The 13,622-nt window shown below is 47.7% G+C and overlaps 2 protein-coding genes across 7 annotated transcripts in view; both read left to right on the plus strand.

Moving 5' to 3' along the window:
- INPP5B (inositol polyphosphate-5-phosphatase B) overlaps nucleotides 1–2,262 on the plus strand; it is a 51,994-nt gene extending 49,732 nt beyond the window's left edge. For all 6 annotated transcript variants that reach the window (XM_073317435.2, XM_073317437.2, XM_073317436.1 and 3 more), the window contains 3 exons: nucleotides 331–458; nucleotides 711–822; nucleotides 1,214–2,262. In XM_073317435.2, coding sequence (XP_073173536.1) covers nucleotides 331–458; nucleotides 711–822; nucleotides 1,214–1,338 — 365 coding nt within the window. In that variant the 3' untranslated portion in view covers nucleotides 1,339–2,262. The remainder of the gene's footprint in view (nucleotides 1–330; nucleotides 459–710; nucleotides 823–1,213) is intronic.
- Nucleotides 2,263–6,509: 4,247 nt separating this feature from the next.
- The window catches only part of MTF1 (metal regulatory transcription factor 1), a 30,616-nt gene continuing 23,503 nt past the window's right edge, over nucleotides 6,510–13,622 (plus strand). Inside the window, exons 1-2 of the mRNA XM_073317974.2 lie at nucleotides 6,510–6,618; nucleotides 7,400–7,861. Coding sequence (XP_073174075.1) covers nucleotides 7,451–7,861 — 411 coding nt within the window. The 5' untranslated portion in view covers nucleotides 6,510–6,618; nucleotides 7,400–7,450. The remainder of the gene's footprint in view (nucleotides 6,619–7,399; nucleotides 7,862–13,622) is intronic.

Consider the following 13,622-nt stretch of genomic DNA (forward strand, 5'->3'; position numbering starts at 1 on the left):
GCCCAGCTGAGGGCAGGGGGAGGGTCCGTGACTTCGCACGGGCTCCCCCCAGCAGCCCGTGCAGCTCTCCCTGACTGGGCTCTGGCAGGGGGGTGCCTCGGAACCTCAGCCCGGCCACAGTAAGTAGAGTCCTGCAAATCCTCGGCTACCCACAGACAATTTTTGCAGATTGGATGCCAATACACATTTTAGTATCTGCGCAGGCTCTATCTACCAGCTATGAACATGTGTGGAAGTTGTGCTGAGGTCTCACCACTGATTAAAAGTTCAGCAGAGATGCTAACAAACCAGATCACTGCACTACCTTTTCTTTAACCATCATTGGGTCAGTCGGCAGCAACCATTCAGTAGCTGAGGCCCTGCTGTTGTTCCTGGAAAGCCTGCCAGAGCCTGTTATCTGCTACGGCCTCTACAACAACTGCTTGCATTATGCCAACGATTACACATTGAGCAGCCAGGTAATGCAGGCCCTGCTGCAGAGGGTTAACATAATGCCTTAAATGAACATTGAGTCTGAGTGTTCTGTGCCAAGCAGATAACGGGCTCAAACCCAAATGAGCGTATAGTCTCATGGCTCTAGAAGGTACCTAGCACTGGGGCTCCTGGTTTTTATTATGTATCATTAAGGCTTGTATAATTGTATCGATGCTTTGAGCTTCTAGTCAATCTCTTGGTGGTTTTTCACAGTACAGTTCTTGCTTTCTTTCCAGGTTGTCTCCATGCTGCCCATATGCCATAAAAATGTGTTTAACTATCTGATGGCGTTTTTACGGGAACTACTGAAAAATTCAGGGAAAAACCACTTGGATGTGAATATTCTCGGTAAGGTGAACAAAGTGACCAGCCTTCTCTGTGGGGACTTGTAGTAGTTCATATAACAAGCCATGTGTTTCTCTGAAATGACTGCATTAGTGGTCCCTTGCTGTCTGCTATTTCTGGTGTCTGGTATGTAACCTGGCAGGAATCAGACTTCGGCCAGGAACGCAGAAAATAAGGCATTGTCACACCAAAAATCACTCTCTTTTGGCATGTAGAACTTTAAAAAAGTGCTGCTGAAAAAAGGAAAAATTGTGATGGCCGACTTCGAACTACCCGCTCCTCCTCCTCTCCCACCCATCCCCAAGTGGAACCCAAGTGCTCCCCAGTTTTCTTTTGCGGGGAATTATCATTGACATCTGGCTATTGACTGGCTTTTATTGTGTCTTTTATGCAGCTAGTATATTTGGTGGCTTGTTGCTGCGACCTCCTCCCCAACATCCTAACCCTGATGTAACTGAGAAGAGGAAGGCTCAGCAATTCATCCAGCAGTTCCTCTTGAGAGAAGGCAACTCACCATGAATTCTAGATGCAGCTAATTTGTTTTTTAGATGAAGCTATCAAGTTACTGTAAAAATACTTTTGTACCGAGCGTAGCACCTTCAGAATGTTACAGTATTTTATTCAGAGTACAATCTGTTGATATTAAATACAGATCAGACATGTAGAACCAGTTATCACTGTATTAAGTTGTAAAGAATATTGAATTTCTAAATAAGTTTTATAAGACACAGAGCACTGACATTTTATACTGTATTTTAATTATTTAACTTGTATTAAAACCTCAATGTTAAGGTTCCTTTTATTTAAATAAGAATAGCCATCTTAAAAAGAAAAGGAGGACTTGTGGCACCTTAGAGACTAACAAATTTATTTGAGCATAAGCTTTCGTGAGCTACAGCTCACTTCATCGGATGCATTCTTAGTGCACTTTCTCAGCCTGCCTTTCAGCCTCTTTCCCTGTTGGCTGGTCTGGGTGTTTGGTCTGTTCATTTTAATCAAATCCCATCCATTAAAAAGCATGAAGCAGTGGGAGAAATGAGCTACAGAACAGGAATTCCCAGGTCTCTTGCTAGCATTGCACAAACTGATCAGTAGAGTGCACTGAAGAGCCTTGCTTTGGGTTTGTTCAGAGGTCACGCAATCAGGTGAATGAGAAGAAATTTAACAATTTTATATCTAGATGAAGAGACTGTGAAAATACTATTATCCAGACCTATGTAGATCAGCTCATTTGCTGAAGATGTTTGCTATTTGTTATCAGGGCAGTGACTGATAGCCAGCATAATGTGAGATGGTTCTGTGGTAACTAAGAATATTGGGTCGATGAAATTACAGTATTGATGAATTGTTTAGCTTTGCAAATTCTGTTTTAAACATTGTATTCCATCATATTGTACAGAGTGGCAACTTTTTCTATAATTTAATTATATTTTGATGCTATAATCCTGTTAACAATAGCTACAGTGAGTGTTTGTCCCACTTCCTCCTCTCTGGGTAGAGCTGCAGTCTGTGGTCTGTCACTTGGCTTCCTGGTTTTGCTGTGGTTTTGGGGGTTAAAGCGCTCTCAGCCTTACTTTTTTCCCCTACTAGATACATTTCCTTTTCTCTCTTGTTAGTTTGAGGAATTCCTGGTCTTTTACACCTGTGTCTCCATCAATCCCATCAACAGTTAGGAGTAAAAACCTTCCCTCTCACCTGTCTAGTTCCACTAAACCAGTGATTCTCAACCCATGGGCTGCTTGTGGCCCAGTCAGCACCCAGCTGCAGCCCATGTGACATCGTCAGAGTCATACAGGTAGTATATATATTGTGTAGATATGGCCCACATAACATACAGAGAGCTTCATATGTGGCTCATAATGGTAAATAGGTTGGAACCTCCCCACAGTCATACTCTATACTGCGTATGGACAGCTCTAGCCTGTGAGGAAAAACTACAAGCCATTTGAAGATCTTACGTAAGGATTGCAACATCTCTCCTGGTTCCTGCTCCTTTAGCAGAACACATGGATTCCTGCTCTATGTTCTCTTTTAGCTATAATCCTCTCTCCCTTCCCTGACCTGAAATCAAGATTGGCAGTGAAGCTGGTGTTAGAGGGAACTGCTAGCCTGCAGAAACAGCCTGGCACTTGCCCACAGAAAGAGTGGTTGCTTTATCACCTTTGTGCTATGTTCAGCCTGTGCCAACCTGGAAACCTTAACTATTTCTACCACCTATTTTCGGTGTTTGTCATGCCAAGAGGAACTGCCGACATTCACTAGCTAACAATATTTCAAAGTCCTTTTATTTTATTTTTTAAAAGCCCCATCCTGGGTCAGTTTGTGTGTCTAAATAGTACCTCTACCACCTACATGAAATTATTTGGGCTGACAGCAGTGGGGTTGCACAGGGGCAGCTTCTAAACTTCTAAAACGTAGTTAAGTTCCCAGATCTCTACAGTATGCTCATACTGAACTGCACAAACCCCGTCATTTCTTGGTTCAGTCACCATCTCAGATCACAGGTGAGGAGAATAAGTTCTAGCTCAGACTGACACACAAGAGCATGCGTATAGCCATGGTTCATGTGAGGGAATTTGGCTGGTCGTCCAGCATCACATGAATTGAGACAGCTGAATAAGGGCCTGAGTAGGTTAGTGTGGCCTGCAATGTGCAGAAGGTCAGACTAGATCAGTGGTCTCCAACCTTTATACATCCAAGATCATTTTTTGAATCTAAGGGCAACTCAGGATCTACCCCACCCCTTCCCCAAAGCCCTGCCCCACTCACTCCATCCCCCTTCCTCTCCCCCACCCTCACTCACTTTCACTGGGCTGGGGCAGGAGTTTGGGAGGGGGTGCGGGCTCTGGGCTGGGGCCAAGGGGTTTGCAGTGTGAGAGGGGGCTCTGGGCTAAGCCAAGGGCAGGGGGTTGGGTTTAGGAGGGAGTGAGGGGTGAAAGCTCTAGGAGAGAGTTTGGGTGCAGGAGGGGGCTCTGGGCTGGGGCAGAGTGTTGGGGTGCAGGAGAGGTATGGGGTGCTGGTTCTGGGAGGGGACTTAGAGATGGGGGTTGGGGTGTGGCCTCCCGCCGGGCAGCACTTACCTCCGGTGGCTCCCGGTTAGCAGCGGGAGCAGTGAGGCAAAGGCAGGCTCCCTGCCTACACTGCCTCTACACCGCTCCCGGCAGGGGCCAACGTGCCCCTGCGGCCCCTGGGGTGGGGGGGCACATGGCTCCGCGTGCTTCCCCCTCTCAGCAAGCACCGCCCCTGCAACTCTCCCAGCCAATGGGAGCTGCGGGGGCGGTACTTGCAGACAGGAGTAGCACGTGTGGAGGGAGACCCTTGCCCCTGGGGCCCTGCGGCTACAGTGGCCACTTCCGGGAGCGGTGTGGGCCAGGGTAGCCTTCGTGGCAGCCACACTGTGCTGCCACCGGAGATCGCCATCGACTGGGAGATCCTCTAGGATCGACATCGCGATGGAGCGGTTGGTGACCACTGGACTAGATGATCACAGTGGTCCCTTCTGACAGAGTCTATGAGAAAGCAGTCTCAGTAGATATCTTTGGTAGCATTCCCTGAAGGTTAAATAAGAACCTGGTGAGCAGAGCCAAGAAGCACAAGGTAGCACTGAGATGAAAGCTGGGTGGTGCAGTGGTCTGAGGCACCACGGAAGGTCACATAGGGCTCACTGCTGGGACCCATCCAGGTAATAGCTATGGCTTGAAAGAGAACATAAAACATTATGCAAATGTTTATGGCTGACACAAGCGATTGGAGGACATGGATTTCCCAAGGATCCACAGAGGCCGTGGAGACAGGCAGAACAGCAGAGGGTAGGGAGTGCTAGGACAAAGCTGGTGCCATGCGTCAGGAGTTAAGCACGGTCCCCAGAGGCATGCTGTTGTACGTTGCCCTGGCTCTTGGGCAGCACTGGAGTGTCAAATAATTAGATGTGTTCATCATTACCAGCCATAAAAGGTCAGCACTCCAGTCTGTGCAAGTGCAGTAAGAATTAACACCCCTTCACCTGCCTCTGGAAGAGCTCAAGCCATGTCACAAGCATGAAAAAACTGCCCTTCCCACCGTGCCTTAGAAGGTGGGCATGTGTCACAGCCCATTTTTCTCCTTGGCAGCTAGGTACCCTCATCATCTTGCTACACGTAAAGGCGGCTGAACTATTGCCTCCCTCCTGGTTTGGGGTGCCAGGCGTTTTTTTCGATCGGAACGCCTGGTCGAAAAGGGACCCTGGCGGCTCAAGCTTGTCACTGCCGACTGGGCCATTAAAAGTCTGGTCCATGGTGCAACGGGGGCTCGGGGCTAAGGCAGGCTCCCTGCCTGCCCTAGCTCCATGCGGCTCCTGGAAGTGGGTGCTAGGTCCCTGCAACTCCTAGACACATGGGTGGCCAGGGAGGCTCCGTGCGGGCTGGCTCCGCATTTCCCATTGGCTGGGAACTGTGATCAGTGGGAGCTGTGGGGTCAGTTCCTGGGGGTGTGCGGAGCCTTCCGGCCACTCATGCGTCTAGGGGCTGCAGGGACCTGGCGGCCACTTCCTGGGAGCCACGGTACGCGCCGCTGGGACCCCACACCCCGAACACTCTCCTGCACCCCAACCCCCTGCCCCAGGCCGGAGTCCCCTCCCGCACCCCTCCTCATCCCCGGTCCCACCCCAGAGCCCGCACCTGCAGCTGGAGTACTCACCCCCCTCCTGCACCCCAGTCCCCTGCCCCAGCCTGGTGAAAGTGAGTGAGGGTGGGGGAGAGCGAGTGACTGAGGGAGGGGGGATGGAGATGGCAGGGGTGGGGCCTTGTGGAAGAGGCAGGACAGGGGTGTTCAGTTTTGTGCGTTAGAAAGTTGGCAGTCCTACTCCTGGCGTCACTGTGATGCCTGAGCACTTACTGTCTCCGAGGCGGTGACCTGAGGCAGTGACCCGAAGAGTGGTACGTGGTTAAAACACAGAAGTGGGTTATCGCCCCAAACTAAACACCAGATTCCCTGAACGAGAGGAGGGTAAATGTTACCCTCCATGTCCTGACTGGACTGACCCAGTCCCAGGACACACCTGTGAGGAGTTGTAGCCCTGCTGCCCCCTTAACAGGCACCAGGTTCAAAACAAGCAAAAGGAAGTATTTCTTCACACCAGGCACAGTCAACCTGTGGAACTCCTTGCCAGAGGATGTTGTGAAGGCCAAGACCATAACAAGCTTCAAAAAAGAGCTAGATAAGTTCATGGAGGACAGGTCCACCAATGGCTACTAGCCAGGATGGGCAGGGAGGGGGTCCCCGGCCTGTGTTCGCCAGAGGCTGGGGATGGGCGACGGGGTGGATCCCTCGGTGAGCCCCTGCTCCGTTCGCTCCCTCTGGGCCCCGGCACTGGCCGCTCTCGGCCGGCAGGACTCTGGGCTGGATGGACCTTTGGGCTGACCCCCTCTGCTCTGTGGCCCGGCCCGGCCCGGCCCGGCCTGCCCCTGGGCACGGGGTGGCTGCTGCCCAGCCCTCAGCCGGCTCCCCCTCACACAGGTCCCAGCTGGCCCCGCCCCACGGCACCCCTGCTGGCCCCGCCCTTTCACACGAGGCCCCGCCCCCTCCTGGCCACGCCCCCTCAGTCCCACAGCCTCCCCCTGTCAGCGTGAGGCCACGCCCTCTCGACAGCCCCGGAGCTCCCGCCCCTCAGCCCCCACCCCGGCCACCTCCTCCTCGCGGGCGGGGCCGGAAGGGGCGGGTCTCGCCGTGCTGCGCGAGTGCCGGAAGCGGAAGTGATGCGTTGGGTAATCATGGTGCCGCGGGGAGGCCGCCGCTGCCGCCGCCGCCGTTACCGGGCGCTTGGTGAGAGCGGGGCGCGCCCAGCCTGGGGGCTGCGGCCGGGGCAGGGCGGCCCGGGGCCCTGCCGGGCCCAGTGAGCGCGACTTGGGGCCCGCGGGCTGCGCCCGGCCGCTCCGGGCCCCCGGCTCCGCCCCGCGCTGGGCGGCCCGGCCTGTGTCCGTAGCGCGGGGCAAACGAGGGGGCGGGACCCGGCCTCAGCCCGGGGGGGGCGGGGGGAGTGTGCAGCGCCGAGCGCAGGGGACCCGGCCTCAGCCCGGGGGGGGCGGGGGGAGTGTGCAGCGCCGAGCGCAGGGGACCCGGCCTCAGCCCGGGGGGAGTGTGCAGCGCCGAGCGCAGGGGACCCGGCCTCAGCCCGGGGGGAGTGTGCAGCGCCGAGCGCAGGGGACCCGGCCTCAGCCCGGGGGGAGTGTGCAGCGCCGAGCGCAGGGGACCCGGACTCAGCCCGGGGGGAGTGTGCAGCGCCGAGCGCAGGGGACCCGGACTCAGCCTGTGCTTTGTTGCTATATCAGGAGCAGCCCCGTGCCCACCTGGCCCTTCCCCTCCTGGCTCCGCGATCAAGGGCTGGTGATAGTCACTCGCTGTTCCCTGCTTGGCTCCTATACGAACTGAATAAAAACTGTCCTGCACTATTTGTCTTGATTTTCTGAAAGCGAGACAAGGTTTCTGGAAGTGAATTAATGGGGACAGGAAATATAAACTTGTGGAAGTTCACACCCTTGAGGGATTTAGGTGAAGTCCTTATCTAAATATTGATATTCTTACTCTTGTGCTACTCTTGTTACAGATGAGTTGTTACATTTTGATTTCATGATGCTGCACTGAATTCCATTAAACCATGGGGGAAAATAGTCCTGATGGCAGCATTCACTACTATGAAGCGGAGGAAGATGAACTGACCCAAGATGATAAAATGATGAGGTTTGTGGACAAAAATGGTCTGGTTCCTTCATCATCTGGGACAATTTATGACAGGACAACTGTTCTAATTGAACAAGACCATGGGACATTAGAAGATGATGAGGATGAAGGACAATGTGGAGATCACTTGCCTTTTTTACCAGAGGGTCATGAAGAAGGATTTCATTTAATAGATCACGAAGGAATGTCCCAGGGTTATGTGCAACATATTATTTCTCCAGATCAGATTCATTTGACTATAAATCCTGGTTCAACTCCCATGCCAAGAAATATCGAAGGAGCTACTCTCACTTTGCAATCTGAATGCCCAGAAACCAAGCGTAAAGAAGTAAGTGACCAACTATAATCGTAGAACTTTGCCCATCCTGAGAGCTGTTCATCTGGTGATCTCAAAGCACTTTGCAGATATTGTTGAGGTTTTTTTCCCAAGTGGTACTGAGAATTTAGTTGCACACTAAAGGAAAACATATGACTAACTCCACATAACTGTTTTGAAAATCTCAACCATTAGGTTTAGCTTCACAGTAGCTCTCTGGTTATGTAGGTAAGTACATGATAAGTTGCCCAGGATTACACAGTGAGTCAGCAGCTAGAATCAAGAATGTAACTTATCAGTCCTGATTCACAGTCTCGCCTGCTCTCACTACTTAGACCATTCACCTTATTATGTAGCTGTTACTGTGTGAAGAGAACCCCAGTGTGTTTCATGACAGTGCAGTAACCACTAAATATAGTAATAAAAGGTGACTGGAAAATAAGGACCATGATAATAGTACATGTGCTTTAGTGGTCTTTCTCTCTAAATAGCTTGATTAGTCTTTCACAACTCTTAAAAATATTGCCAAAACTAAGCATTTAAAATGGATATAAGCTTTCTTAGCCTGGGGTGTACCAAGTTTGGCTTAGGAAAATTTCTGCATCCCAATTAAGTGTCAATTTCCAGCCCATTGTGATTTGAAATTTCTAACATCTTCGTCACCCACACGGATTTTGAAACAGAAACTTGACATAACCTTAGTTACAGCGTTATTACCCGGGGCACTGTAATCAGCAGCAAGTGAAATTTTAGGAAGTCACAATTGTACTTGATTAAAATGTGACCTTTTGAACCAGCTGACTCCTGTGAAATGGGTGGTTCTAGCAATAGAACACATGATTTTCATAGTGAATTTTTGTTGTGTTGAAAGCAAAGTGGGTTCGGACAGACTTGGTAAAAAGAATTTTCTCCAAAAATAATGAATTGTGTGGGGTATCTTTGGTTGACTAGTGTTAATGTCAGCATATCAGACTTCGGGCTGGTTCTGTAGTCCTTGCTCATGGTGAAGAAGGACTTACATGAGTATTTCCATTAAAGCCAATGGAACTACTTGTGTAACTGATCCTCTCTGTGAGTAAGGGTTGCAGAATTGGGCTTTTAGTTAGAATGGAATCTGGGTTTGAAAGCCTGAATAGTTTAGTTTAGCAGGTTTCAGAGTAGCAGCCGTGTTCGTCTGTATTTGCAAAAAGAAAAGGAGTACTTGTGGCACCTTAGAGACTAACCAATTTATTTGAGCATGAGCTTTCGTGAGCTACAGCTCACTTCATCGGATGCATTCAGTGGAAAATACAGTGGAGAGATTTATATACACACAGAACATGAAAAAATGTTCTGTGTGTATGTAAAAAAAAAAAAAAAAAAAGCAGGGGACCTTGATTGACGATCACTTGGCAAAGTGAAAGTGGTTCAGTAGCAGCAGCAGTTGCTTTCAAGTCAGAGATGCAATTTCTGGACCGGAAGGTCTCAATCAGCAAGTCTGTTAGCCTAGGACTCAAATGGGATATTTTCTTTTCCAATTTTCTGTAGTGTTACTGGCTGTTGCACCCTGCCTTCTTCACTGCTGATTTATTACTACAATTTATTTTCATGTCATGCTACAGTTTTCCTTTGTTCTTTATAGGACACTCAATTTGCCACTTCCAGTGTCTGAGAATAGTGGTGTGTGTGAGCTAAATCAGTGTGGTTCCTTCTCCAAATGTGTAAAAAATAGGATTGTCCTCTATTACTTTTTGAGGTGTTTGAAAGGCTTGGAAGATTTTTTTTTTTTTGGTAATTGTCTTTTCTGCTTTGTTATATGCTGTAAATTCAGGCAATGACTACTTCTCTCTCTGTAGGGTAGTCAAGATGACTAGAGAGCTGCTAGTAGGGGGTACAGTAAAAGTGAATCCTGGGAAAATGTGGTCTTATGTCTGCTCAATTTAAATGCTTGACAACTAGTTGGGAGGAAAGATCTTTAAAGACTAAACACGCTTGCACCTTCAATTAAGGTCTGAAAAAGCTATCCCACTAGTTCTCTGGCCCTTACGAAACAGGGAAGATGACTTGACGTTGCTTATATTTGAGAGAGAAGCAAAATAGAAACCGTTTATGAACGTTCACAAGGTAGTAAAAGGGCTTAGTCCCAATTTCTTTAGTTTGGAGGTCACCTTTAACTCTATTTTGTTACAACATCTCATTCTACGTTTAGTACTACTTTCCCCATGAGAATAGCTAGTACTTACATCATCTTCCATCTTAGTTTCATAAGCTTCCTATTCACTGGTACTAATTCACCCTGAACTCAGTTTAATCTTGTAATTTGTGCTCCCTTGGTTTTGAATTACTCAGCAGTCCGAACAATTTAGCTAGTTGGACAATGTTCCATCCTATATGCCACCAGGTTTTCTTCACCAATAAAGATAAACTTTACTTCCTCTTAGCCCCTACTTATGTATATGTGTAAAATGTAGGCTCCTTCTGGTTACCCTCCAAGGTTGTGCTATCCTTTCTTTGCAAAGCGAATACACAATATAGCTATAATTGCCTTCTACAGAACTGATACTGCTTTGAGTTTGTGTTCTGCCATCTGTGGCTGTGTCCTAGTGCCATGTTTCATTGGTGGTGATGGCGTTAAGCCTTTTTCTGGTAAACTCCCATCTTTTCCTGCTCTGTACTCTGCATGACAGCTTCATTTTAGATGTTTGGTCCCCTCTTCCCAGACCTTTTATCTATAGTAAACAAACACTTGCCCTTTGTACTAAAAGATGTGTGTTGCTTTGAGTATCGTTGTATAGCTCCTCATCTCACCACTTATATGTGCAGCCCATGGACCAAGCGATTGTTACTAGCTTCTGGTAGTGCCCACAATCTTGAGTAGCTCACAAGTATGTAAAACACTTTCATGTATTGCAGTAGTTGATGTAAAGATGATTCTCCTGCACGTGGAGCTTTTTGATGCAGCACTTTGCACCCTAACTTCAGGACAAACTGCATTACCAGGAATCCAGTTTATTTTAGTGCTGATGTGTATTAGTAATGAGTGGTACTAAAGCTGGTAGTCCTGTTAGGAAAGATAATGTACCTTTTTCCAGCTAATAAAATTCACTTTCCTACCTTGTGTCTGTTTTTAATCCACCAGTGTACTTTACATGCCAGACCTTTCTTGTGCTTTGTCTCAACCTATGACACTACAACTATAAGATGAACTTTTTAAACTGCCGAGCAGATGTGTAACCGTTCTGCAGTGCTCAACAAAGATACCTTGCATCAGCTGTCTTGCTGTTACTAAATCAAACATGCTGCATGGTGTGTTTTAACTAATACAACATTGCTATTGCCTTCTCTGCACAATGATTCTCCTCTCCCGTGGATGCTAGGTTTCCCAGTTCTCTATCTTGTCATGGAGGAACATTTTAAAAATGCTAAAACTTCACAAATTTGTCCTCAATTCTCTGAAAGCTGGTGCATGATTGTTATCTAGGCTTAGGATACTTTTCATTTTAAACATGTCCAGTGTTTTCTTTATCTTTTTCTCTATCTCTGTGCTGTCCTATACTAGACCAAGGAATAAGAAACAAACCCCTATATCTGGCTGATAGTGTGGTTCCCCTTTCCATCCAGTTAGCCCACTGACTTTCCTTTGCAGATGTTTGTACCCACTCATAAGAGGCCATCCAGTACATGTTTCTGCTTGTGGCCCTCTTCAGAACTGAGTGAGTAATCCCTGCAAGCTCCTGTGAGTAGATAGTACCCAGTTAAATAAGCAAAAGTAGTGTCTAAGACTGAATCTGTTCTAAAAAATCCTGTGCAGCAATTCTCAGATGGTCTGTGGGCATGGTGTTTGGCTCCTCCTTGTTTTCAGCTGCATTAAGGACAGCTAAAATTCATAGAATTATAGAAATGTAGGTCTGGCAGAGACCTTGAGAGGTCATCTTGTCAGTTCCTTGTGCTGAGGCACCACCCAGTGTACCTAGACATTCACTGACAGGTGTTTGTCTAAATTGTTCTTAAAAACTGCCAATTATGGGGGTATAGAATCGTGGAATATTTCCTATTTCTTTTCCATGAGCAGTTGATGCTGCAGGCAAGGGCATCTCTTTGTAAAGCAAGTTAGATTGGAAGTGGTGAGGGATGGCAGAATGGTCTCCACTGCTAGGCAGAAGCAGTTGGAAAAAGGGAGAGGTTTAGTCTGTGGTGCTGAGAGTTGAAGGCTGTAGGTCTCCTCCAACCCCATAAAGGCTGCTATGTGACACCAAAAAGCTATCCATTGCCCTCCTGTTGTAAATGCCAAGGCTGCTTTTCTTACTGTGGCAATGCTTGCTTTTTGCTTTTGATTCTTTCACTTCTGTCTATGCAGTCTCTCTCTCCTTCCACAATCCACCCTCCCGTGCTGCTTTTGGCAGTTAAATATTTTCCGTGCTATTCAGAATTCTTCGGTGTGCGGTGCTTTTCCTCACCACCCCTTTCTCTAGAGTGTAGAGTTACTGTGCTGTCAGCACTTGGTAACTGCCCTTCCTGCATTGATCTAACGCTTGTGATTCCTGAAAGGTCTGTATCCACAAAAACAATGAGAAGTCCGGTGGCACCTTAAAGACAAACAGATTTATTTGGGCATAAGCTTTCATGGGTTAAAAAAAAAACAAAAAACCCAACTTCTTGTTTACCCGTGAAAATTCATGCCCAAATAGATCTGTTAGTCTTTAAGGTGCCACTGGACTGACTCCTCGTTGTGTTTTTCTAAAAGGTCTGTCTCGTTTTCAAACTTTGGTACCACTTGTATAGTTTATCATGGCATTCAGGGCTCATGGGCTTTGAAAAGCAGGTGTTCATAGAACCATAGAAATATAAGACTTGGAGAGACCTCAAAGTCATCAAATCCTGTCCCCTGCGTTGAGACAGAACCAAGTAAATCTAGACCATCCCTGACTAGTGTTTGTCCAACCTGTTCTTAAAAACTTCTAATGGTGAGGAGTCCACTACGTCTATTGGAAGCTATTCCAGACCTTAGCTACCCTAACACGGAGAAAACTTTTAAAAATAGCTAACCTAAATCTCCCTTGCTGCAGATTAAGCCCATTACTACTCCTCGTACCTTTAGTGGACATGGAGAACAATTGATCACTGTCCTCTTTATAACAGCCTTAACAGATTTGAAGCCTGTTATCAGGTCCTTCCTCAGTTGTCTTTTCTCAGACTTAAACGTGCCCAGTTTTTTTAAGCTTTCCTCATAGGTCAGGTTTTCTAAACCTTTTGATCATTTTTGTTGCTCTCCTCTGGACACTCTCCAATTTGTCCATATTCTTAGTGTGGTGCTCAGAATTAGACACAAGGGCCTAACTACTGCCAACTAAAGTGGGACACTGATGTCTTGCATATGACACTGTTGTTAATATACCCTATAAGCCTTTTTCACAGCTGCATTATAGTGTTGACTCATTCAGTTTGTGGTCATAGAATCATAGAGTATCAGGGTTGGAAGGGACCTCAGGAGGTCATCTAGTCCAACCCCTTGCTCAAAGCAGGACCAATCCCCAACTAAATCATCCCAGCCAGGGCTTTGTCAAGCCTGACCTTAAAAACTCCTAAGGAAGGAGATTCCACCACCTCCCTGGGTAACCCATTCCAGTGTTTCACCACCCTCCTAGTGAAAAAGTTTTTCCTAATATCCAACCTAAACCTCCCCCGCTGCAACTTGAGACCATTACTCCTCGTTCTGTCATCTGCTACCACTGAGAACAGTCTAGATCCATCTTCTTTGGAACCCCCTTTGAGGTAGTTGAAAGCAGCTATCAAA

This window comes from Lepidochelys kempii, chromosome 19 (assembly GCF_965140285.1).
Source record: "Lepidochelys kempii isolate rLepKem1 chromosome 19, rLepKem1.hap1, whole genome shotgun sequence".
In the NCBI taxonomy this organism is placed as follows: domain Eukaryota; kingdom Metazoa; phylum Chordata; order Testudines; family Cheloniidae; genus Lepidochelys; species Lepidochelys kempii.